The sequence below is a fragment of the Falco rusticolus genome, chromosome 2, assembly GCF_015220075.1.
Source record: "Falco rusticolus isolate bFalRus1 chromosome 2, bFalRus1.pri, whole genome shotgun sequence".
NCBI classification, from domain to species: domain Eukaryota; kingdom Metazoa; phylum Chordata; class Aves; order Falconiformes; family Falconidae; genus Falco; species Falco rusticolus.
Genome location: NC_051188.1, coordinates 33,768,340 through 33,792,652, shown reverse-complemented (window position 1 = coordinate 33,792,652; position 24,313 = coordinate 33,768,340). Strand labels below are relative to the sequence as shown.

General features: G+C 39.1%; 1 protein-coding gene across 2 annotated transcripts in view; it reads right to left on the bottom strand.

The window, feature by feature from the left end:
* Positions 1-230: 230 nt before the first annotated feature.
* Positions 231-24,313, bottom strand: part of VWA8 (von Willebrand factor A domain containing 8) — a 185,946-nt gene continuing 161,863 nt past the window's right edge. For both annotated transcript variants that reach the window (XM_037377396.1, XM_037377397.1), the window contains 6 exons: positions 23,122-23,230; positions 17,249-17,374; positions 15,215-15,373; positions 6,018-6,116; positions 4,589-4,827; positions 231-2,166 (listed from right to left, as the gene is read on the bottom strand). In XM_037377396.1, the coding sequence (XP_037233293.1) occupies positions 2,058-2,166; positions 4,589-4,827; positions 6,018-6,116; positions 15,215-15,373; positions 17,249-17,374; positions 23,122-23,230 (841 nt within the window). In that variant the 3' untranslated portion in view covers positions 231-2,057. The remainder of the gene's footprint in view (positions 2,167-4,588; positions 4,828-6,017; positions 6,117-15,214; positions 15,374-17,248; positions 17,375-23,121; positions 23,231-24,313) is intronic.

The window sequence follows — 24,313 nt, the reverse complement described above, 5'->3', positions numbered from 1 at the left end:
AGTTGGATTTACCTTAGCTTCTCTTAAATAACCCTATTTTTATACAGTATAGATAACAGTATTATACTGCATGTGAATCTGAGGTGAGAAAGTTTATCCACTCAATCTAGAAAGTGTATAGCACATTTGCTAATTAACTGTAATAAAATTATTCTTTTTTGAAGGACTGCTGGCAATAAAAGCAGAGATGCTGAAGCAATTTCCACGTAAAAAAAACATTTCATAACAGATTTATGAATATGCCAGTTCTTTATTGCATTTAGTATCGCATCATATGTTTACAGGACCAAGATATTTATATTTTGAAGAGTACTTCCCCTCAGTAGCCGCATCTGTGTGTATGTGCATGTACATGCATTTGTCCCAGCCAGGGATAACCTTCTCAACCTTCTCCTCCCAATTCCCTTCTCTCCAAACAGGAATTGCATCTTCAACCTCTTTGTTTTCACATATATAGTTATCATAACAATACCAACAAGCCTTTGAAAAATATCTTCCGTCCTCTCTTGCCCTAAAGAGCTTCAAAGCTGGCCAGGCTTTGAAACACATCCTAAATATGTGACATTTTTAATGGTCTGGTAACAATTTTTGCTGCAGGACCGATGGAGTAGAGAATGACCACTAGAAACTGGACCCTTTCAAACACTGATGGTTGTATTTAACGGGATCAAATTAATCTTTATCCCCTCCAAGGATACTGCTCACAGTGCAGTTTGAGCAACTGTGGGATTAAGAGAAATATCAGATGTGGAATATTGCAATTCCTCCTTCAGATTTCTATAAGTACCCTCCCCTGACTTTTTTCTGTTCAGTTACTCTCAAATTAATATCAGCAGAGAATCAGTGATGATGCACGCCCCTCACGCCAGCTTAATTAAATCATACATTCAATTCATCAAGTATTCCAATGTTCCTGGCGCAGCACAAGGTATCTATTCTTTAGTAAATAAAGAGGAGTTACTGCCTTATGGGACAAGCCAAACACCAGCCAACTGAATTATAAAATAAGTCTTTATAACTATCCTAGATATTAAATATACCCCAACACAGATATCTTGCTAAAATAAAAATAGATTTTTTTCCTCTTCCTTTATAAAAAAGAACTTATTTTCTCATGCCTAGATCTCTCTTCCAGTTTCATCCTCAGAAGACCCAAGCAAAACAGATCAGGAAGGAGCTCTAGCAAAGCATTAGCAACTTTTTTGTTTTCCAATCAAAAAGGCACCTGCATGTACCGAGGCCATCCCAGGGATTCTGGGCAACAGTGCAGCAGGACAGCTTCATCAGTCATGCAAAGGAAATGTGGCAGTAATTCCCTCCTTGGAAACGGTGGCTGTTGGGTTCTTAAGACCATTTTGACCCTTTCCCCTTACTTTTCACAGGCGGAACTGAATAAATCTATTTTTGTTTTGTTTTCCTTCGTAACAGCCACTTTCTCTAGATCTGACAACTCTGAGCGCTGTGCCTGATCAGATAATGAATGTTTACACGTGACGGTCAGTGTTTCCGAACTGCTCCATTGTTTCCAGCATCCAGCAGTGAAGCCCCAGTGCCCATCAGGACAAGAAAGCAACAGCAGAGGAAGGAAGGGTTTCCTGCCTGACAAGAGCAGTCCTGTTTAAATGAGATGGAGGTTACTACCCACTCAAATATACACACGCAAGACACTGAAACAGATTGCCTGGCTCTGCCGTGCATAACATTATCAAATCCCAGCGAACTGTGTTCAATAAAACTTGTAGTACTGGCAACATGGCAGGCAGAGGAATGATCACAAGCTGTCCTTTATTTATTTGTCCCTCCGGAAAAACATTCACTCTGCTGCCATCCAGCCGTTTACCTCTGCCCTGCTGCAATTCTTTGAACGCGCTAAGTTGGTTGAGGGATTTTTGGGTGAAATTTTACAGGCCAGCTGTTGTGCAGTTTTGGATAGCTTTGCTGATTAGAGAACAGTACGTATTTTATTAATAACTGTGTTTATCCTCTGCTTTAGGGTTTGCATCTCCAGCTGCAGTGGGCTTCTTCTTTGAATGCACACACCGTGGCATCAGTGATGCTTAGGCACTTGACAACATGGTAGATGTGAAGATCTGCTGCAAAATCTGGGGGATCTCTTTGGTATCCATGGCAATAAAAGACCGACCTGCTGGTAGTGTCCTCTGCAGCCTATGGAGCAGAATGAGGGACAAGACACAATTACCATTTCAAATTATCTTCCCTACCACAAGCCAGGGTTCCTTAAGAACGGATGTTTTTCCTTTTGAATACCTTCCCAGTCCATGCCGTTCACGTTGCTTCACCATGCAATTAAAGGCTTGGGAAAGCAGCAGCGGGAGGAAACACTGAGGGCAGCTAAGTCACAGAGGTCCTTCCAGCAGGACAATTAAAGTGTTTCTAGAGATTTCTATTCACGCCCTCTTTCAGACATGTAAAAAATTCCATTTTGTTCAAGGTACCAGTGACCCCATGAGGTATTACCACAACAGGTTTTCTGAGGGCAGCTAGAGATTTACTCTGGAAATGAAGATATTTACTTACTCTAAACAGATTAACACAAACCCACCGCTCTTTCAGTTCAACACCTCCAGTGATTATAAATGTGCTCTTTGTACTTCCTTTTTGAGATCACAGCAGATTAGATGGAAAGATATTTTTCTGCCAATACTAGCCTGACACATTTTTATTCACTGCTAAACCCCACTCCCCACCCCCAGCCCCTTAAAAAAGCTAAACAAGGTGCATGTTACAAACCCCATCTCCCTCATGTCCAGTCAGCAGGCTTAGAATTCATTTTTTCACTCCTTTTTAAAGGAATTTATATGCCACACCATTTCTCCAATGCTGTTAAGTCTCACTTTTAAAGTGAGTTTTTAAAGAAGCTGCAATAGAGAATTCCCTTCTTCTTCCCCCACAGCAGTTACAGGAAGGCTTTGTCTAATTCTGTGCTTCCACGTACACAGAAATGCATTTCAGTGACAGCATTGTGTGCATTTTCCATACCCAGTGAACTAGGCAATTATAAGATCTCCTCTTACATAGCAGGATATGGCCAATGCCTTTTCATTTTTTTATTCCTAGCAGAAGTAAAAGGACTTTTCTAATTATTATCTTTCAGAATGGATTCTCTTCTCATGCATAACGCAGCTCTGATGTACAGACCTGCAGACGTGACTAATGGTGGCTGTGCAGATGTATCTTTCAACTCTTTACTGACTAAAACTATGTACCGAGGGTCAATTTCCTTCTCTCATTCTGCTCTAGTTGAAGACTTGAACAGAAGCAGAAAAGGCTTTTTTGTGGCTATACCAGCTTTTTGCCGCATGTACTGGATGTGGAACTGAAGGACACCTGGGACACAATTTCCTTCTTTTCCCCTGTGCCCAAACAATTTGAAGTGAAATTATGTAGTAGCACTAAAAATAGGCATACTGGCTCAGACTCCAAAGAATTTATGTTTCTAACACAAGGGGAGTACCTGAGTCAAATTTTTGGCAGTTTTGAAGACCATTAAACTTCAGCTTCTCTTACTTTAATCTCTTTTCTTAGGTCCACACATTCAAACCGCATACTGGACAACGGCAAAGGCACCATGACTCTGTCATGACTGCGGAGTGGTGTTGCTTACAGGGACAGTACACATCCTCCAGTGGGACGATGGCTTCAGGTTCTCCCTTTGGATGCACAGAATGCTCTGCACTAGCTGGCCATAAGGGTTGTCTGCACGGACCCAGAAACCAGTTTCCTCCCTGACACAAGGCAGAAGCTACTGCTCCTTACTAGTAGATAATTGAAAAGAAGAATGAAAAAAGGATGAAAAGCTGGACATGAGCCAGCAATCTGCACCTGCAGCCCAGAAAGCCAACTGTGTCCTGGGCTGCATAAAAAGAAGCGTGGCCAGCAGGTCGAGGGAGGTGATTCTCCCCCTCTGCTCCACTCTGGTGAGACCCCACCCGGAGAACTGTGTCCAGCTCCGGGGTGCCCAGCACAAGAAAGACGTTGACCTGTCAGACTGAGTCCAGAGAAGGGCCCTGAAAATGCTCAGAGGGCTGGAACACCTCTCCTATGAAGAAAGGCTGAGAGAGTTGGGGTTGTTCACTCTGGAGAAAAGAAAGGTCCAAGGAGACCTTACTGAGGCCTTTCAGTACATAAAGGGGGCTCATAAGAAGGATGGAGGGAGACTTGTTACCAAGGGCATGTAGTGACAGAACCTGGGGCATCAGTTTTAAACTGAAAGAGGGTAGATTTAGATTGAACATAAGGAAGAAATCTTTTACAATGAGGGTGGTGAGATACTGGAACATGTTGCCCCATCACTGGAAGTGTTCAAGGTCAGGTTAGACAGGGCTTTGAGAAACTTGATCTATTGAAAAGATGTCCCTGCCCATGGGAGGGCAGTTGGACTAGATGATCTTTAAAGGTCCCTTCCAACCCAAACCATTCTGTGATTTTATGACGCTATGATCAAAACCTTATGCAGAACACCAGCATGGGCAACTATACCTAACTTCACTGCAATAAAAGCTTAGTTTATATTTATGATGAATGGAAACAAAGAAAGCTACATTAGGCATAAACCAAATATACTTACCTATCTGCCTGGTCTCCTAAGGATCCTATAAATATGGCAAAAGCATTAACTTGAGCATTGGTGGTCAAGACCTGGGCAAACCTTGATGGCTGAATACCATATCGCTCAAGATTTGCATCACTCAAGACAATAACAAAATACTCATCAGCCTCTTCCTTGGCAATGTGACGAATGGCATGCTCTGTCCCTTCCAAGGTATGGTCTCCACTCATGCAGAACTGAGCATGGGCATGCATGATCTGTGTACATAGCATAAACAAATGGAAATATGTAAGATAACTTCAGGAGTAAACATTCATTTCAGCTGGCGCAGGAGGGAGTAAATATTCAGTTATGCTGTATTAGGGGTTGCTTCTGAAATGTGGACAGTGCTCTAGATACTTCAGAAGAGGCAGATTTCTGTATATAATATGTCATATTTTAAGATAGGCATCACTTAAAAACACAGTGGGTCAAACAATCAAAACACATGCATGGATGTAATTAGACTGGGCTTCAGGGAAGGTAAAATACTTTGATCAGCTCCAGTTTGAGTAGCTACACTTCTATGTATTTAAGGAAGAAAAAGGGCTTAGTTTCCCAAATACTGTGACCAGCTCCTGCCTGTTTATAATTTGCATTAGACTTCCAAACCCTAGTAGTGTCACAGCTATTACCAAATATCCAACTCCTGAGAGTGACAGCAAGTTTTAAAAATGTTGAAACATTTTGTCTGAGCTGTTACGAAATAAATACACTGTTTTCATTGAAGAAGCTGTTTCCTATGCAGAAGGCAAGGAGTTTTAGACATGAGAAAATCCAGTCCTTCTAACACAAATAGCTTCCCATCTTTTAAAAATAATTTTTGGAAGAAGCTCAAATACACAGTTCTAACCTATCAAGCTGCCAACCAGGTAAATCCTAAAATATATTCAATTTTTCTTCATCCTATTACAATAAAAACTTGGTGAATACACTCACTTTGCAATTGTGATTTAACACATTTTTAGTCTAGCATTGACACATTTTCCCACTGCTACTGTGACACATTACTTCTTGAAGGTACCAGGCTAAATCACTGACCTGGGATCCCTCTACAGTTTAAATTAGTCACTTACGCGTTAATAGTATCACCATATGATTTAGGTAGAGCTACCTAAATCACTGTATAATGCTTGAAACTTCCTATATCCTTTGCCAGGTAGTCAAAATTTATGACACAGCAGTCCAGAAAAAAGCATATCTAGCTTTTACAATTTTGGCATAATTTGTTTTCTCCCATGTCTCTGAAAGGTCCTGTTTCAGTTTTATGCAAATACACAGGTTTTGCTTTCTTGTCTTTCTTCTATTTTACTCTCCTTATGTTTTGCATTCTGTGACCCACCTACAATTTCATCTTTGCAGTCACAAAATCCTTAATTATCCAGCATCATTTATCAGTAGGATTTACCTTTAGAACCTCTAGTCTTTGCTTATTGTTCTTAGGAACTCTGTCACTCTCAACCAAGGCGATGTCAAAGCCATCTCCTGAATGTCCAACAATATCGTACTGCAAGAAAGAAACTTCATCAGTCATCTGTTAGTCACAAATGCCCCTTGGGTCACAATGACATGAGACAGATCAAAGGCAATTTCCTTTCAACAAGAAAACCCAAATACTGTTCCCTGCTTCTGTTTATGAGCTGCTTAAGGGAATAACTTGCAATCTCTCACCGACATGAAAACATGGGAAAGAATTGTTAAATATTGAAATTAAAGAGCAGTTACTTATTTCCATAGTCTGTTTTTCACATCACCCCACCAACTGCAGAGTGGTGATGCCTAAGATCAAGACCTTGCCCTCTCACATTGTGTACGTGTTTTTTTAAAGTAGCAATTTTCATCCTCTTGAGTCTGACAAACAAGAAGTGCATTGTTTGAGAGTAGCTCCTATGTTTGATGGATCTTTTTAGTGACCTCATTCTGCTCTGAAAAAAAAAAAAGTATTACAACCCTTCTTTTTTAAAAATCAGCACTCCTTATTTTTGTGCATAACAGATCAAAGTCATTGCTGAAAGTATGTAGGGAAGCGAATTCCAAGAGTCTCTGTACGTTTTCAAAGGAGATCATGTGCACATCATTCTTCTGTGAAAGATGCTGCAAAAATGACATGTAGAGTTGTAATAGTTCAAATATCTTGTTGAACAAATAATGTAATATTGGGAAGGCCTTTGTTTTATGTGCAAGTTTTACTGCTGTTCTATGAAAACGAAGACAAGCTGAGTTATGGCAAGGTCCTGCCCTGCCCTTTGTGTTGTGGATGTGGCAGTCACCCCAGGGAGAATTCAAGAGCAGGACAAAAGTGGATTTAAACTGTCTACACCAAGTAATAGAGCACAGTTCACAGATCCTGAGCCCGGAGAGACCTGAGCTGGCAATTCCTCAATATGAACATGTCTGTATTTCCCCTCACTGGCTGGCACAGACCTCTCTTTAGCTGACAGGGAGCCCTTGTGCAATATTTTGCCTTTCTGTTTTCTTTTATTCAAGTACTGCCTCTAGGTCCCTGCCACGTTCACCATCCCTAAATCCCACATAATCACTTGGTAAAAGGGAGACCTATTCCTTAATTTTTTTCTGTCTTTTATTTCTTTTTGAAGACCACTTTATTTGGCGTACGTGAGGTCCTGGAGACTGGAGAAATGGCATACTTTATCAACAAAGCTCTTTTTATTTGTTTCCTTATCACTAATTTGCTTAAAAATATATCAAGGGTAAAAGAAAGCCACAGCAGCTGCAACAACACTTTTAAAGGTGACATCTCCCTCTGCAAAACAGCAAACGTGCCACATACTATAAATTATTTCACCCAAGGTAAGCCCATTTTATGACAGCCTCACATAACCCAGACTTCCTTCCCTTAGGAAATCTTTATATAATCTAGTCCCCATGCAATCCCATTTCTTTCTGCTCTGTTGGCTTTCCCCATTCCTGTTGTCCTCAGCTCTTCCATTTCTCGTATTTGCTACTCAGCCTCATATAAAGCTTCCAGTCTGATACATGCTTTCTCTTAGAAACCTATTTCTTATCACCAATAATGCTTCAGAATCTCTCTTTCCTGGTAAATATTTAGTTGGTGTTTCTGTCTTCCTCAAACCATTCTCCTTCCTGGAAAAAAACCACAATTTTTGAGACTAATGTTCAGCATATTTCCTAATTAATACAGGAATTAATCCAGAATGTGAACCACACACAAAGAGAGCGTGCGTGTGTCCTGGCATATTTTTTTAAATACTAAAGATTATTCAAATCAGAGGAACTAAATAAAGCAATGGTTTAATGAAGCAGAAAATATACAGCGCAGCTAATATGATTCTTATGTAATGTTAGAAATGTCCACAGATCTTCAGGGTAGGCTCTTAATTATGAAACCCTGCACGTCCTTTGCTGAGCAGTTTTGTATTTGGTATCACTTTTAAATCAACAACCTAATTATGTAAAGCAAAATGCTGTCATTCTCCTGTGTAAAAAGAAGGTCGATTCCTTCGTAATGAGCTCCTTCCCAGCACTTCATGGACCTCTCCCACCGGGTGTCCTGGTATCAGCTCTGCCATACTGAGTTCATGAGAACAGACACACTTTGCTATTTGGGTATATAATTTTGGCTCTTGGCAAATAACAGACCAACCTTTTCTCTCAAAAAGGCTGGGTTTAAACTCAGTTTGACAGTCTGAGTAACGGGAAGTGCTGTAGCTCCTAGATGAAACACCAGAGGCTGACCCAACAGTTGCCCCTCCCCACCCCCATTCTTGCCCAAGGCAGGAACGTACAACCTGGCTATGGGCAAGGTGAGGCTGAAATGATCTGAGCAAACTATTGCAGGCACGTAGAGGTGTTCACCTGGGAACGTCGTGTCCTGCCTGCTCCCTCCTCAGCTGGCTGCTTATTATTCTCCGTGTGTGCCCATGCATGCGCCCAAGTATGTCTACTTGTGTTTAACAGACGTTATCTGTTTCCTGGTTCCTTTGCTGACAGTTTACTATGCTATTTGTGATTAAAAAAACATGTGGTGAGGCAGCAGGCAAGAAGTGGCTGTTTACTTCGTTCTGGCTGATGCATTCTGTGTCAAGCAGGGCCTCCCAAAAAGCAAGGTGAGATCCTGCCATGCTGTGGAAAAGAAGTGCTACGGTTACCAGCCCTCAAGTGCGGCTCCTCTTGGTCCTTTGATCCCCCTGGAAGTCAAGTCAAGGACCAGGAGGGGCCAAAACCTAATGAGTGTGAGGTTGCTTTTGGGCAGCTTAGCTCCCCAAACTGTGAGGCTGGATGAGGATTTGCGCCCCAGCAAAGGAGGGGACAGGAACAGAGCAGCACTGGCTTGGATTGACTTAAGTTAACATAGGACTGCAGCCTGGGAGACGCTCCCTGGGAGAGAGGGATGTGAGCACGCTCACAGCCAAGCTTCAGACATGACAGAAAGATGTTTGCCCAGGGGAATGTATGGAGTTTACTGCAATTTAGGACAGGCATAAAACTGAAGAAGCCCAATCCACAAGGGCAAAGGAGGATTTAAATCTCTCACCCAGGTCTTCTTTCAGTAAATGGCAACCTCCCGATTTGTGTTCTAGTAAAATGTACCCTTAGTGATTCAATGCTGTTCTGGCGTGCTCATTTTAAAGAAAAGGTGCAGACAGCTGTGCAGCCCTGGCCAGCTGGGAACACATGCAGGCACACACACGCTTTGCCAAAACCAGCTTACTTCCTTCGCAGTAGTTAAAGGTGAGCACAGAAAAAGGGCTTCTGAGAAGCAAGGATCTGACGCTTTTTTTCCTCATAAATTACATAGAATATATATGGATGGAGTTACAAGTAAGAAAAGAGCTGTGATATGACCTTTCTTGGAACTGAGTTTTGTTTTGTTTTACAAAACAGATTGCAAGCATAGCTCTCAGGATAAATCCAGCAGCAAGATACATGTTTGCTACAGTGCAGGCTTAATTGAATTAATATATTATTGCGGTACACTGTGGCTCATTTTCGAATAGCCTCAGGTACAAGAACTGCTCTATTCAGAGCTGTGAGTACACAACATGTAAACACGTCTCTTGAAATAGCATCATTTTGTTGGTTTCTTTCCTTACAGGCTAAAACCATCCCTATTCCACTGTCACATTTTGCACTGAATGGATGGTTGCTGCTGCCTAAAATGAGTAAAATGGAAGACTTTGTCTTCTGCAGCTGCCATGCCAAAAGGTTTAATTTCTGAAGGCGTTAAAAAGCCGAAAGAAGACGCATGCTGAATGTAAAAGGCAGTGTAAATTAGACAGGCCTCTGCCGGAGGGCTAGATATTTATAAATTTATCTCTTCTTTGGACAACACTGAACATTCTTCTTTACTAAATTTATTTCAAACTTTTTGTTTATTATTTAAAAGAAACTATTCTGGCAAGCATGTGGAGCACTTCTCTTCCTGAGTTAACAGTTCTGCCTCCATAGTAAACTTTACAAAAGCAGAATGCTGAAATGGGTATATAAACCCTGCAATATCCCTTTAATATAGCTATAAATAACAATTCAGACTTTTCCTACCAGTTACATAACATACCATTTATTGAGCCACTTACAGTTATTTTAAAGGCTTCATAAAATTGCTGTTGGATAATTGACTGGACATGACTCCTAAATCTGCCATCATGTGTGCAAATGATGGTAATTAGGGATGATATAAAACCATATGGTTTGTGTGACAGATGTAATACTACCTCAGATAAAACAAAGAACAAACTGCCCTTCTGCACATTTTCAAATAATTGGCAGCTAAAACGAAATGTACAAAAGATGTTAAGAACTGAATCCTGTAAAATAATTTGCTTATTATAATGTATTTGTGTAAGTGATGCATCCACACATTCAAAGGCGCCAAGGGGCATTTGTAGGAATATATTTAACCTCCATTATTAGGACAAGACTGAGAATGTGGCTTCTATTACCTCTGTCACTCCCACTCTTTAATAAAGCACTTCAGAGGAAGCGTGGATGAGATGACATTGCAAGAGGGCTTTGAAACATGGCTGTTAATTTAAATGGATTTCCCGACTGTGGGAGGCTCATCCCCTTGACAAGGAATGATTCGCTTCCTGCACTTATAGTAAATGGAAGCAGGCAGGTTGCCCTACGCAAGCGTAAAAAGGTGACAAATACCTGCTGGCAATTGCCTGACTTTTTATGAGGGATAACCTGTTTGGTACAGTCACATAGCCAATACCTAGCTCTTCTGTAGGAGAAGGCAGGGAGAAAGTATTCTCTACTTTCATTCGGTGTTGTAAAGGCCAATTGGACAATCAACATCATCAGTAATACCAAGGGGTACCACACATGGGGAAAGCTCAGCTCGTATGATGAAACAACCAAGGAAAAGCCCATCTAATTAATTCATTTAGCAGAGAACTAAACCAATAAACCAGCAAAACTGTGATCTTGAGCAAAGGCCAAGAATTGGTTTCCAAAGCCTGCATTGCAGTTAGATAGCAGAAGGGAACTTTACTATATAAATCCCCTTTGAATGCCTTGCTCAACAATCCTGATGGTCCCCCAGGTCCAACACATGTTGTACAAGAAGCCCCTCATATCTGCAGCACATGTCATTGTGACCTTGCAGATGGGGCTGCAACAGGAACAAGTAACAGCAGGCATATCTGAAGGCCCCAAAAGTCTATTTTTTAAAAAAACAGGCAAGAACAGGATAAGGAAAAGGAGAAAGGAAAAAGTGATAAACTACAGATTTCTCACTGCTCACTACACAGTTGTGTGGGTTTCTTTCTTTTTTTTCAAATGGTTTCTCTTTCAGAAATGAGAAATGTATGCTATTTTTGCAGATATTTCAGCTTTGTCCTGAGCATCTTGAAAAGCATCAGTGTTCTCAGTGATATTTTAAAACAATCACTGGCTCTTTTAATCTCTGAACACCTAATTACACTCATTAGAAACTGAGGAACTGGCACGAGCTCTGGCTATTGACTGCATTCATGCAGGTGTGGCAACTACCATACCAGATTATACCCCCAAAAACCTGTATATTCAGGCTAGAGATTTCAGAAATGCTGTTCATTTTTATCAAAGGAACGATCTGAAGAGTCCACTGGCACATGCACAGGAGACTTCTCGTATCACAGGACTGTGTAATGTAGGTTAAAAAGAGATACTTTAGCCTAATCATTGGATCATGTTAAGAATATAGTTCAAACAGGCCTAGTTAGTAAATGCCTCTGTGCTCATTTTGGGGGATGACTTCAGTGGCCAGTGAAGCATAAGGCCATATCCTGTTTGCTGTCCTAGTCATCTCTGGTCTACTCTTGTAGACATGCTTTGAGTGAATCAAATCCCAATGATGTAGCACAGAAAGATGTGGAGGAAGAAAAATACTTTTGTTCCCTTGGGCAACAGCAGGTCTGCAGTTGACAGAGTTCACACTGGATCTGGCTAGCCTTGGCTCAAAGGGCTGTTGCTGTCCCCCCAAAGTTCTCTATTCAGTGAGAGAAGCCCTTGAATGGAGGAGAGTTACCTCAGAAGCAGTTGAACAGATGCAGAAAGCTGATGACAATTTTTTCCCTTGGTATGTCACCAAAATTTCCAGCATCTTCCTTACCACTGTTATTTTAAGTATAAAATTGGCCTTATAGCTCTTCCGACTCACAGAGATTGTAAGGATAACATCATTACTCCTGTCAACTATCATCAAAGAGTGGCAATGTTCATATTTGCACATGTAAGTATTTTTATAAATGGTAAGTGGTTGTTAGAGAGGCATATTTACTATTGCAACTAAAAGCATGTTGCGTTATTGGCTCAGCCAAATACAGGCTTTCATCGATACGCAGGGCAAAACACTGGCCAATAGCAACTATTTCCAAGCAAAATATAATAATCTGTAATAGATACATAGGGATTTGAAAGGTAATGAAACAGATTTTAAAATCCCAGAACTGAAGACAGTTCTTAATGATCTTACTAATCCTGCACAGCGGTCTGTCTGTCCATCTGCTTCTATGTGTTATTCCTTTACCATGCACCTGAGGGTCATGTCTGGGTTCTCAGCTATTGAGCTGCACTGGAAATAAGGACAGCTGATTATCTGCCACTACACAACATCTTTTTTCAGTGTCATCACTTCTAAGCCACTGTCCTCTGTTCTGTAAATGCAAAATAATTCATTCTTCATAACAAGAACAGAATGGCTGTCGTAGAACAGAACAAAACAACCGTCCTCTGGTCACTGTTTCCATTTTACTCAAGATTCTATCAGCTACTTGATTTCTGTCTCCTCCAAACTGCACTGTTCTTGCCTCCTTAGCCATTTGTTGTATGGGGACCCCTCCATACTCTTTGTAATCTTTGTCACCCTCTCTTCTTTTTCAGCTCTACAACAACTTTTGTGCGATGGGGGACCAAAGTTGCAGATGTTACTGCTGATGTGAATGCATTATGGATGTTTACAGTGACATTCTGATGTTTTCTGCTTTATTCTCTGTCCTTTTGCTCATAGTTTCTAATGTTCAATTAGCTTTTTTTGACAGCTAGTGGGCACTGAGTGTTCAAAGAACCATATAACATAATTGCAAGATTTCTTTATTGAGCACTAATATATAGCCGAGAGTGAGCACTAATGGATAGCTAAGACTTCTTCATTGTGTATTTAAAATCAGAATTGTTTTCTCCCACCTGTAGCACTTTATATTTAATAGCACTGAACACCAGCTGCCATTTTATTTCCCAGCCACCATTTATGGCCAGGTCCTTCTCCAACTTCTTCCAGCTGGATTTCCCTTTTTATTTTCCCAAATAACTTCACAAAACTAGCAACTTTTGCCACCTCACTATCCATGCCCTTTTATGGATCACTTACAAATATACAGAACATAACAACATGGGCTTTGGCACAAATCCCAGAGTTCCACCAGTGACCTTCCTGTATTACTTCACTGTAAAAAATGACCACTTAGTCTGTTTTCCATATTTTTAGCAGTAATTCTTTTATCTGAAGGCTTTCCCTTTTATCCCCAAAGTAGTATAATTTCTTCACAAGCCTCTGGTGAGGGACTTTGTCAAATGCTTTTGGCTAAGGAGATTCTGTCAACCAACCTTGCTTGCCACATATATAGACACTCTTCAGAATGCACTACTTCCCTTTACAAAAGCCATGTTGATATATCCCAATATATCATTTTATACTTGTGTCCACTATTTCTATTTTGCATGCCTTTGTGGGCAATCCTGCATTTGGCCATACTAATATTCGTGTTGCTCAGATACGCCTGATTTACCAAGCTACACAAATCGTGTTGTATAATTACACTACCCCTGTTAATATTAACATTACCTTTTCTATTATCAGTGAGCAGGAGATTCATGAGCAGCTGAACCAATACACCCCTTGTTTCCCATGATGTTCTTAATTACAGTTGAGTTCCCACATGGCTTCTCTGGGCTAAGGTCTAAGCTTATGGTTACAGCATTTTTCTCCAACAGGAATGCAGAGCATCACCCTCTACCTGGCCTATTTTCATAAAATTTGCAGGAATCTAGTGTCTTTGTGAACAAACCCACAGTTTCAAACTTGTTTGAAATTGTGCAACGTGCTCCGTTTAAGCATGTTTAAGGGGGAGAAAGCATTACTGCCAGGGAGTACGTTAGTGCATGACTCCTTTCCTTAGGAAAGTAGGCTAAAAACATAAGGCTTGTGCCCTTTTTTACAGCCTTTTCCCTGACAAATGGAAGTCTGCAAGACTGGACTGTAGAAGACATTCTAGAAGTACATACCTCCATATGGCCTGTTTTTGTACAGGAGATTCTACAGAAGAACAGGAACCTGTAGGATTATGTTGTTAGAGGAGCAACATGAAGCAGACCTGGCTGAATTGATCTGGACTAAATTTTCTACTAATTTTGTTTAGGAGATTCTACATTTATTCAGATGTATTTGAAGTCTTGTGCTTGAGATGCTCTTGGGTAAAGGCATTGGACATCTTTATTCTTCCATCGAACACGGAGTCTGTCAAGAATGAACTTGAGATTGGCCATATCTGTCTTTTTTTTTAAGGTTAAAGAAACATATCCTAGACCTTGTTTAGGCTTACTGAGACCAAAAAGGGTATAAAAATTATTTACAATTCCTTTCCAGGCTACTATTAAATGACATTTAGAACCTAGTATCTTTCAGCAGTAGAAATTATTTTCTTGCTTTCAGGTAACTGGAAGAGAACACAAATAAGGGACAAGGAAGTTTGGTCTTCCTGTGACAAAGTACTACTGTCTGTACTTCGGGCAGACGGAAAGGCAGAGCATCTTTGCATGCCCTGAAATTCACTTATACTTGTGTTCTGTAGGCTTAAGTGTTTCTGCCCAGAGAAACAAATAAACAAATACAGAAAACCACAGCAAATCTCACTATATCAAAGTCTTAAAAATCTTAGATTGAATGCTCCTCTGCCGAAGTGTGTAATGTTTCTTATCCATTCACTAGTATTATTTTTCAGGTTGCTAGAAATAGATTAATGTCTTTATTTTCTTGTGGGAATGAATAATGCTATTTGGCTAGACTGCTGAAACACTTTTTTCCACTGCTCCACAGAGCCTGTGCAATAACCACAGAGCTCCTAGCCCAGCTGTAATTACCTTGAATTTATGCTCATAGTTCTCAAAAGCTTCCATGACCATGCAGACAGCCTCCATGGAGCGTTCCAGTCGTCCATCCACCCCGTTAAAGCGGTACATGCTACCAGAAACATCCACCACCAGGCGCAAACGTTTAGGTTTCTGCTGGGGGCTCCCAGGCTGACAGGGAAACAGCAGAATAAATCCCAACATAAATGGGAAAGGTAAACATCAGTAATGATCATGCATTTCAGAAAAAGAACCCAATGGACTTTGCAAAGCAAGAAACTTTTATCCAGAAAACATCAATTATTAAAAAAAAAAAAAAAAGCAAAACCATTTTAACCTTTTTTCTAACTGTTTCAAACCAGTTACTTGACAGATAACTCATTCTTCCCCCTCACCTTCAATGCCTGGAAACAAAATACCTCGAAAAATTCCACACATGTTTGTCATGAAAATAGTTTTTGTGTCTCAGTTTTGATTCTTAACATTTTATTTCAGTAAAAAACCTCTCAATTTTGCTCTTTCTGCCAAAGCTTATAATGGAAATGCTTTTTCTTGGCTTACAGTACTAACAGGGACCCGCATATGATTGTAAAACCTTGTCTGCTGAGGTTAGTAACATTCAAAAAATGTTTGAAATCTTGTTCTGATTAACTACTTGTTTCTTCTTCATTCTGTTGCTGAAACCATTCTTTTTTCCTGAAAACAATCCCCACCTGTTTTAACAATTTTTGGCACAGTACATTCAAGGGAGGTGTTTTATTTAGTGTGCAGTGAGGTGAGTCTGGATTCAAGTATAAGGCTATTAAAGATGATCTGGCAAAAAGAACATTCACATTAAAAACAAATAACTAAAGTGTTTCTTTTACCTGTAAAGGGTTGCAAGCTTTTGTGTACTTCATTCTTGTAACTATTCTCTTAACAGACTGTGGCAACCCTGTCCTCCCAAAGACAAAGGGAGAGAGAGGGCCCATTAAATTCTACATTTATTTTGTTTTTTATTCAAAACTTGAAGATGTCCTTTTTTTTTCCCCTAATTGAACTAATTTTACAAAGCCTTAAAACTGATACATTAAGTAAACACATTTTGGGAAAAAAAAAAAAAAAAGAGAGAGAGAGAAATGAAGATCTAATCACTTTTCCTTTATTGATCTTTCACACAGGCAGTGCCAAGTTCCATAAACTGTTCAAAGCAACAGTCATCAGGACCAAGTAGCATAAAAAACAATACCAGGGATTCATCAGATGTGGGTAGTTGACATGCAAAAATATGTTGTACTCTGCTATTTAAAATAACATTCTTAGCGTAGTTAAAAATTGTAATCTGTCATTCAGTACTACTGTTAAATACTATGGACTAGCCCAACCAGTTCTGGCCAGGTTTTGTTGGTCTAACTCAAGTGGTTTCTGTGTTGCTGACTCACATTCGCCTAACCGTAATGTCTTCTAAGGAACAGCTGAATTGAGCCATAAGACAGAGAACTTCACCGTATCTTAATGGCTTTTCCTCACACTTTTTTCCCATTATAATTTTTATTCACGTAAATCCAAGTGTCTCTGGAAGCTGAAATTCTTTGCATATCACAGAATAAGGAGAAGACATTTGTAAAACATTTAAAAAAAATCCTAGGGTACTTGTGTGTTTATCAACAAAACTTAAATTAAATTTGTGAGAAAATATTTTTCTTTTTCATAGAAAAACAAACGAACAAAATGTTATCTGCTAATTGCCTTCAACTCATTAAAATATAAATAAGAACATAAAAACTGTTGCATTGGATCAAAAGAAAGCACTGCCTAGATCAGCATCCCCTCTCTGACAGTGGCCAACAGGAAATACATATGGAAGACTATAAGAAGAGGTAAAGCAAATTTTCCACCCTGTGGTTGCCTCTGTATCATGGACCTCCCAAGCCAGCAATGATTATTCTGAGTTTCTTATCCCTATAACTTACTCAAACTACAAACACAGATATTGTACAGCCACTATGTAATCAGCAAACGGTTAAGCTCTTCCCCACTTTTCCCTGCTACTTGTTGGATACTTACTTGTGGCTCAAGTTCTCCCCGTCGTTTATATATGGCTTTTTCTCCTGTCAGCCCGTCAATGATTTTGGCATCATCTAGCTCTCCAACAGCTTGGTGTCTCAGCCATTGTCTTTCTTTACCTTTGGCCTACAACAGAAAGAAACCTTAATTCACTCAGTAACATGAGTGTATGTTGGACCATTTAAGACCTACTGAACATGACATACACATGCATTTTCTTTATAATGATGTGAAAGTTTTGGCATAAGTCAAAGAATTCCAAACACATTTTCATAGCTGTACTGATCTTTTTCTCTGAAAGACAAAATAACACTACAAAGAACATGTTCCCTTTGTAATTTTGCTTTTTTAAAGATGTTTCATACATGACAGTTTAACTGTGGACTGCAGAAAAGTTAACATTTTTCTTTCAAATATGCTGGAAAGCTGTAACAAGCCTCTGCAGAAATACATACAACCAGAGGGACATGCATAACTGACCATTTGTTATGTGTTCTTAATCCAAGCAGTGTCAGAAAAAAACACTGGGTGACTTAAAGGTAAAACTAATTAGTATTCACCTTAGGTAATGATAAGTGGTTTCTTTTAAAACAATATTAACGATAAACTATTTTTCTATTTTAAAATAAAACCCTTGAAAATTGTGATACTCAAGAGAGAGTTCATTAAATGCTTCTTTTGTTTTATTTAAAAGGACACTAGTTATCTACAGCCTGACTTGATGAACTTGCACTACAATCCAGGAATTCAAATATTCATGGAACTCCTGTTCATATTACAAGCAACACATTTAAGAAGGTTTTCAAAGGATACCTTCAGCATGGTTCATAATACATAAGATCCACCTAATGACAATAAAGTCTGCATATATGAGTTTCATGGTTTATTTCATTTCTGCTTAAATCTCCAGGTTGAAGTTGCTCATCCTAGTAGCAAGCCTAGCAAGGAAAGATTTTAAATTTGCATATGTATAATGCTTTTGCACTCTCAGCAAATTGGTCGGCAGCTGGAGGAAAATCAAATATCCAGCAGGACACAAACTGCCTTAAACTTTGGTTCTGAGGAATGCAAATCAGTTGCTCTCTGATGAGCAGGAAGTATTACATTACAAATCCCTAGTGAACTGCAGGCCTGGGATTTGCAAGGACAAATCTTTACAATTTTTTACAGTCTGAGCAGTCAGATGATGGCTTGTTAAGGCTCAGACAATTTTTAATTTCACTTTGGTCAAAATTTATGAGTTTTTCTTTTGGGTATGTATGAAGAAAGAGTTCTGGACTACTGTCTGTTGCCTATATTTACTCAAGACTAACGGACTACTTGGCTATGAAAATAAGTGGGCAGGAAGAATACACAGCCACAAGGAAAAGGTTTTGATTAATTAATTTTACAGTATAGAATTTACATAGCTGTGAGAAACAGAGTTTTTTAGTTAGTAGTGTCAAAACCTTTACAGATGCTTCGTGATGGGAGGCAAAACCAATGGCGATACATGGAAAGCTCAGCCTTTGAGTGTATCGCAGAAAGGGAAAGTGGAAAAGATTTCTTAGGTGTGAATTCTGTCAGTCGTGCCCGCTGACACATTTTCATGGTGCTACAGTCAACCTCACTTTAACCCACTTTGGCAGTGGGGCATCCATGAGTTTGTTTTTCCCACCAACTAGTAATTTCCACCATCATTAAATACTCTTGGGATTAAATTTGAAGTCCCTTCTTCCATAGGATCATTGATTACTTTGTTGCCCAAAGAGTTGTGTAACATCACAAAAAGACACCTGAAAATTCCAGATGACCTCTACATGCTCCACCAAAACGTCACACTGCAGTTTTCCTGCTGTGAAGAACACAGTAGGACAACTCACGGCAAATTTCAACAACACTCCAACTAACCATTACAAAAACGCTCCTGGAAACAACACGCTGCTGAGTGAGCAGCTGTCTAAAATGAATCATGCACCTTCTGGGATGATGCAGACGAGATGAATTTGTTCCTAGTCATCTTAGCCACTGTAAGTACTGGAACAGAGGTAGATCTTTAACACTTCCTTAGGGCTGCTGTGTTGTCAGATTTTTGTCATTTCTTCCTTTCAGTAGGCAGCAGGGACAAAACCCCAGAAGATTATAAAGTTTTGGCTTCAATGAGCAAATTCTCAGTTAGTTTTACTACTGTTTTCATCGACAATGCTTTACCTTTGTGACTATTCATTGTTGAAGGAACAGCAGTGTGAGAAAAATAGTGCTTTTAACAATGGATATAGTTAAAAACCATGTAATACTTTTTGAAGCTTATGCGACAAAAGCCAGTATTTGAGCTGAAATTATATTGGAGGAACACAGAGTTGACACTCTCTCCTAAAACAGGAAAGAATGCCGACAAAATCTGACCTAAACTCTTTACAAAATGATGCTAAAATTATTTAGACTACTTAGCATCTGCCTCTTCTGTGCAGAATTCCCAAGAATTTATTTCCTTTTATAAAAGCTGAAAAAAATTTAATTGCCTTAAGCACATGTGTTACACAATGCACGTATATATTAGAGAGAAGCTTCATACCATTTTCAATATGTAATTATCATAAGCTTAAAAGCAACATAGGTTTAAAAGCATGTACAATTTTCAGAGAAAAACATAGCTATTACATATATACCTTGCTTTGATATTTTACCAGAAAGGGCATAGAACCTGTTACTATTGCAACATACTGCAACCACACTGATGAAAAGATATTGTATAGATATTCACTGTGCTGCTCTGGAAATTAGAAAAATGTGCTAGATACCGTATCTTATCAGCATGGCAATGGCTGATCACAGTACGCCACTGCAGTAATTCTTTTCACTGAAAAGATATCAAAGGCATATTTACAACACCACCACCACCCCCCAAAAAAAACCCCCAACAAACCAACCCAACCTCCTCCCCTGTGATATCTGTAAATATCACAGAAAAAGTTGTGTATGTGGAGTGACCATATCTAAATATGTCAGTCCTAGCAGTAGGTCCGAAATACTGCCAGTTGTGGACTGCATGTGTTTCTGGGAAAATAGTACACTCATGTTCCCTTAGCTGCTTTTAACAGTCAGAAAACTACTACTGGCAGGGCACAGGGGTTTTTTTGAATTGTCAGGTCTCTGAGCCACGTTTATTATGGGACAGACATTATTTTATTCTTGCTGCTATGATCAGACTGTTCCTACATGACATAAATCAGACAGAGCCCCAGTAGACTCAGTGACTCAGACTCAGGTTTGCCCAGTTTAAATGTAGGTGCCTAAACGATGCTCAGAAGCTATAGGAACAGCTGTCTCAGATTCCCTCTGTAATAATCAATAAAAAGAGAAGTACCTTCTGGAAGGCAAGTCATCTAAAATCTAAGAAGGCCTTTCTGAGTGACTGACTGACCATAAGCTTTTGAATCTGGAGTTCAGACAGACAGCTTTGTTCAGGGTTTGGCCAGCATTAGGAGAAAGAAGAAAGCTCGTCATTGGATTTCCTGGACTTCCGGCTTTGCTACTTCTACAGAAGATAAATGACAACTTGTAATGTTTTGTTAACGTTGTTCAAAGAGCTGACAGAGATCAGTGAGCTATGTGAAGTGAAATGAACAATGAAATTACATTCTCAGACTGTATTTATCTATTGGTTTCAAGGATCAGCCTATTCCAAGCACCTCTTTCTGCTGCTACTAATTTTTGTGAGCCATCAATAACTGGGCCTGAATCCCAGCCTCTTGATTCTTGGGATATAAAATCTAATCAAAGGAACATATTTTTTAAAATCTCACAAACCTAACAATAAAAAGGCATATGTCGAAAAGAAAATCCAGATTAAATATACATGGACAATATATTCCTATTACGTGAATACAATGAGTTTGAAAGAAAATGAACTCAAACATTTTTAAAAAGCTAAAAGTGTTCTCTACTGTGAAGGTCATTTGGGATTTTCACAAAGTTAAAAAGACACAGACTGAGCTGCAAAGTCTACTGCAACCTACTGTGGCATTGACTTCTTATTTGTGAAATAAGGAATGCCTGACTGATAACAGAAAGAAAACAGGTTTAGCTGAGAACCTATGGTGTACGTAAGACTATCCAGAAAAAAGGGGAGACCAAGGCATAGTCCTTCATCAGGGCTGAATGACTTACCGTGCTGAAGAATTCAAATAATTTTTTTTCTTCTCAAAAAGATAACATGAAATGTGTTTGGACTCAGCTTCCCAATTAACAGAAAGCATTTTGCAACTAAGTAAGTCCTGTTATCATTTACCTTCATTTTCCCAGTGCATCTTCTAATAAAAAAAAAACTTACCAAAATCTATATGAAAATTTATAAAGCTAAAAATTTGCTTTCAGTATTGCTCTTATTCTACAATCTAGCTTTTCCAAATACAGTTTTTGTTTTTTCATCATAAAGTACACTTACTAGCTCTGTGGTTAGCTGTCAAAGGAAGCTGGCAAAGTCTCAAAATACTAAGGCTGTTAAGACTTTGCCTTGATACTAAAATGACCTTTTTAAGAAAGCAACAGGATACATCTCTTTAAATTAAAATATGTTATATTTTGATTATGATTAACATGATCCCTGAATGTAAGAATTTTGGCTCCAAGGAGTAGATAAGGCAGAGTGAAAAAAAGACTTAAACCTGAAAATTTGCTTACTCATTTCACTCCTAGAGTGTGCTTCCAATGGCATGTCTACTAGAAACACAGTAAAAAAAGGACTTAGATATAAATGGTGTAGGAAAACCTGAGATTTATATCTAAGTTTTTTTCAATTGAAACTGTCTTTACAAGCCAAAAGCCTATGTCCTGAACTGAAACATATATTAGATGCATGAATCACCTAATCATGGCCATCTTAAACATTCATTACATCAGGAGCTCTCTGAATTGATACATTCATAATAAAAGTGGTTAATGGTTCTCTGTGTATATATGTGATTATAGAAGTGTTGCAGTTACAAAGGCTTAAACATATAAGTAAGGCAAATTCTTATTTGCAATACCAGGGGATTGAATTTTTTGACCCAAGAGGAGTCTGTCAATCATAAAAAGTAATTTCTTTCTGTATTTCAATTTTATTGCTGAAGTAAGGATACAGATTAGACACAGCACACTGACTAACTAATAAACTAAGGTACATGTATACCTGTGGTTGGTAGCCTTCAACAGAAATATTTTTAATCAGAGATGCCTATAAGGAGTAAAATTAATTTTCCTTGAATTTTCACTGAAGAGTAGCAGCTTTCTCCTAGAAACAATGCACTTTTGATTCTATCTACCCTGTATATGAACACTAGTATTAATGAAACCTGGAACAACCACAAGACCAATTACTAGAAGAAAGGCAAACTGGTGGTTTTGGTCAGCTTCCACTTAAGAGATTTGGGCTACATGTTTCTATGAGCCAGAATTAAAAACAAACCTGAAAAAAAATGATGTTCTCAGCTGCATATGCGGTAGAGCTCCTACCTGGAGTGGGCATTTTTCTAACATCTATAGCATTTGCACTTCTCAGCTAAAAAACGTTTTTTGGACAGGAGGTAAATACAGAGGCTATGCTCTACATACTATCACGTTCTTTTAATAACGCATTTTCTTTCACAAAATTGTGGCTCCTGAATAATCTCTGTAACCTGCAGTATGGGAATACCACAACTTGTAGAGATGAGCACTGGGATCCACTTAAAAGCTGCCTTTGAAGAGCTGCCTTAATATGAGACTCTTTTTCCTAGCCATGATTATAACCTGAATCTGCTTTTAGCCCTGAAAGGTATGATCACAGATGGTAACAGGATATTAGCAAGATAGTATTTGGGGCCTAATGTGATGAGTTCACCATGTTCCTTTATCAGTGAATCTAAGATTACCTGCAGATTGTCTAAGATGATGCGAAGTGACTGAACTTGGCGTCGGACTGCTCCAGAGAACCTTTCATAAGTTGATGCATCATATTCACTCATCTGAATCTCTTTCAACCTAAAGCAAAGAACAGGAAGCTAAGAACAGTCTAGGAAAAAAGCATATAATCCATTTACTTATGTAAATTACAAATTCATTTACTTGATAACAGGGAAATGTAATAACCACACACAGGAAACAAATCAAAGAAGTGGCAGCTGCTTTTGTGAATTTTTGACACGGCAGGTGATCACCAATGCCTATAAGGATTGCATCACATAAAACTTATTAAAGTTCCTAATCCTCTGTCTCTCTCCTAATCACTTTGATGTTTGGGAAGTAAATCAGATGTTCTGAAAACCGTGATCAAATTCTAAAGGTTTTATTGGTTCAGGTGTTGCTATCTGTACATAAAAGGATCATGAGTCTCTATTCATTACTTCACTGTCGGAGTATTTTAAACATGTCATGATCCACGCCTTAACACAAAGGTTAAGTAAAGACACAGTATAAAATCTGTCCTTGAAGACCTACAACTAGTAACTCTGTCTCAAATAGCTATCTGTGCTTCGTAAAATGATGAAACCTTGAAATAAAGAAGTTTTAAATGAACATTAACAAAATTGTGCTCCCTCACAAAAAAATGAGTCATGTCACTGGACACTATCCTGTCCAGAGGCCTAAGAGACAGTGCAATATCTGCACCATAAAAACAAACACATGCTTTTCCTATAAGTTAAGATGTGCCCACTTAAAGGCCTGTATCATTCTTCTCAATGTTGTAGCTAAGCAGATACTCTTAAATTGGTGAAACTCACAACTGGAATGTAATTAAAGAGGTCTAACAGTGAAGAATGAGCTAGGTAGGGGACAGGTGAATATGCTGGGAGTGTGCAGTGTTTGTTATTTTCCATGACCCAGCACCACGTAGCGAAGCAGCGGTTGTGTATCTGCCCATACTGGCATCCAGTATGTGGCTGGGTTCAGTCCTGAGGTCAAACTCACTGGCCTATCCGTGCAGAGCTGTTTTCAACAAGTATTTCGTAACAGAATAAGCTCATTCACACTGTTTTTAAAATACTGATCTTTAAATGAGCTATAAATAGTAAAGTATGTATAGGCTAGTTATATCTCTATTCATAATACCATCACAAGTTACTC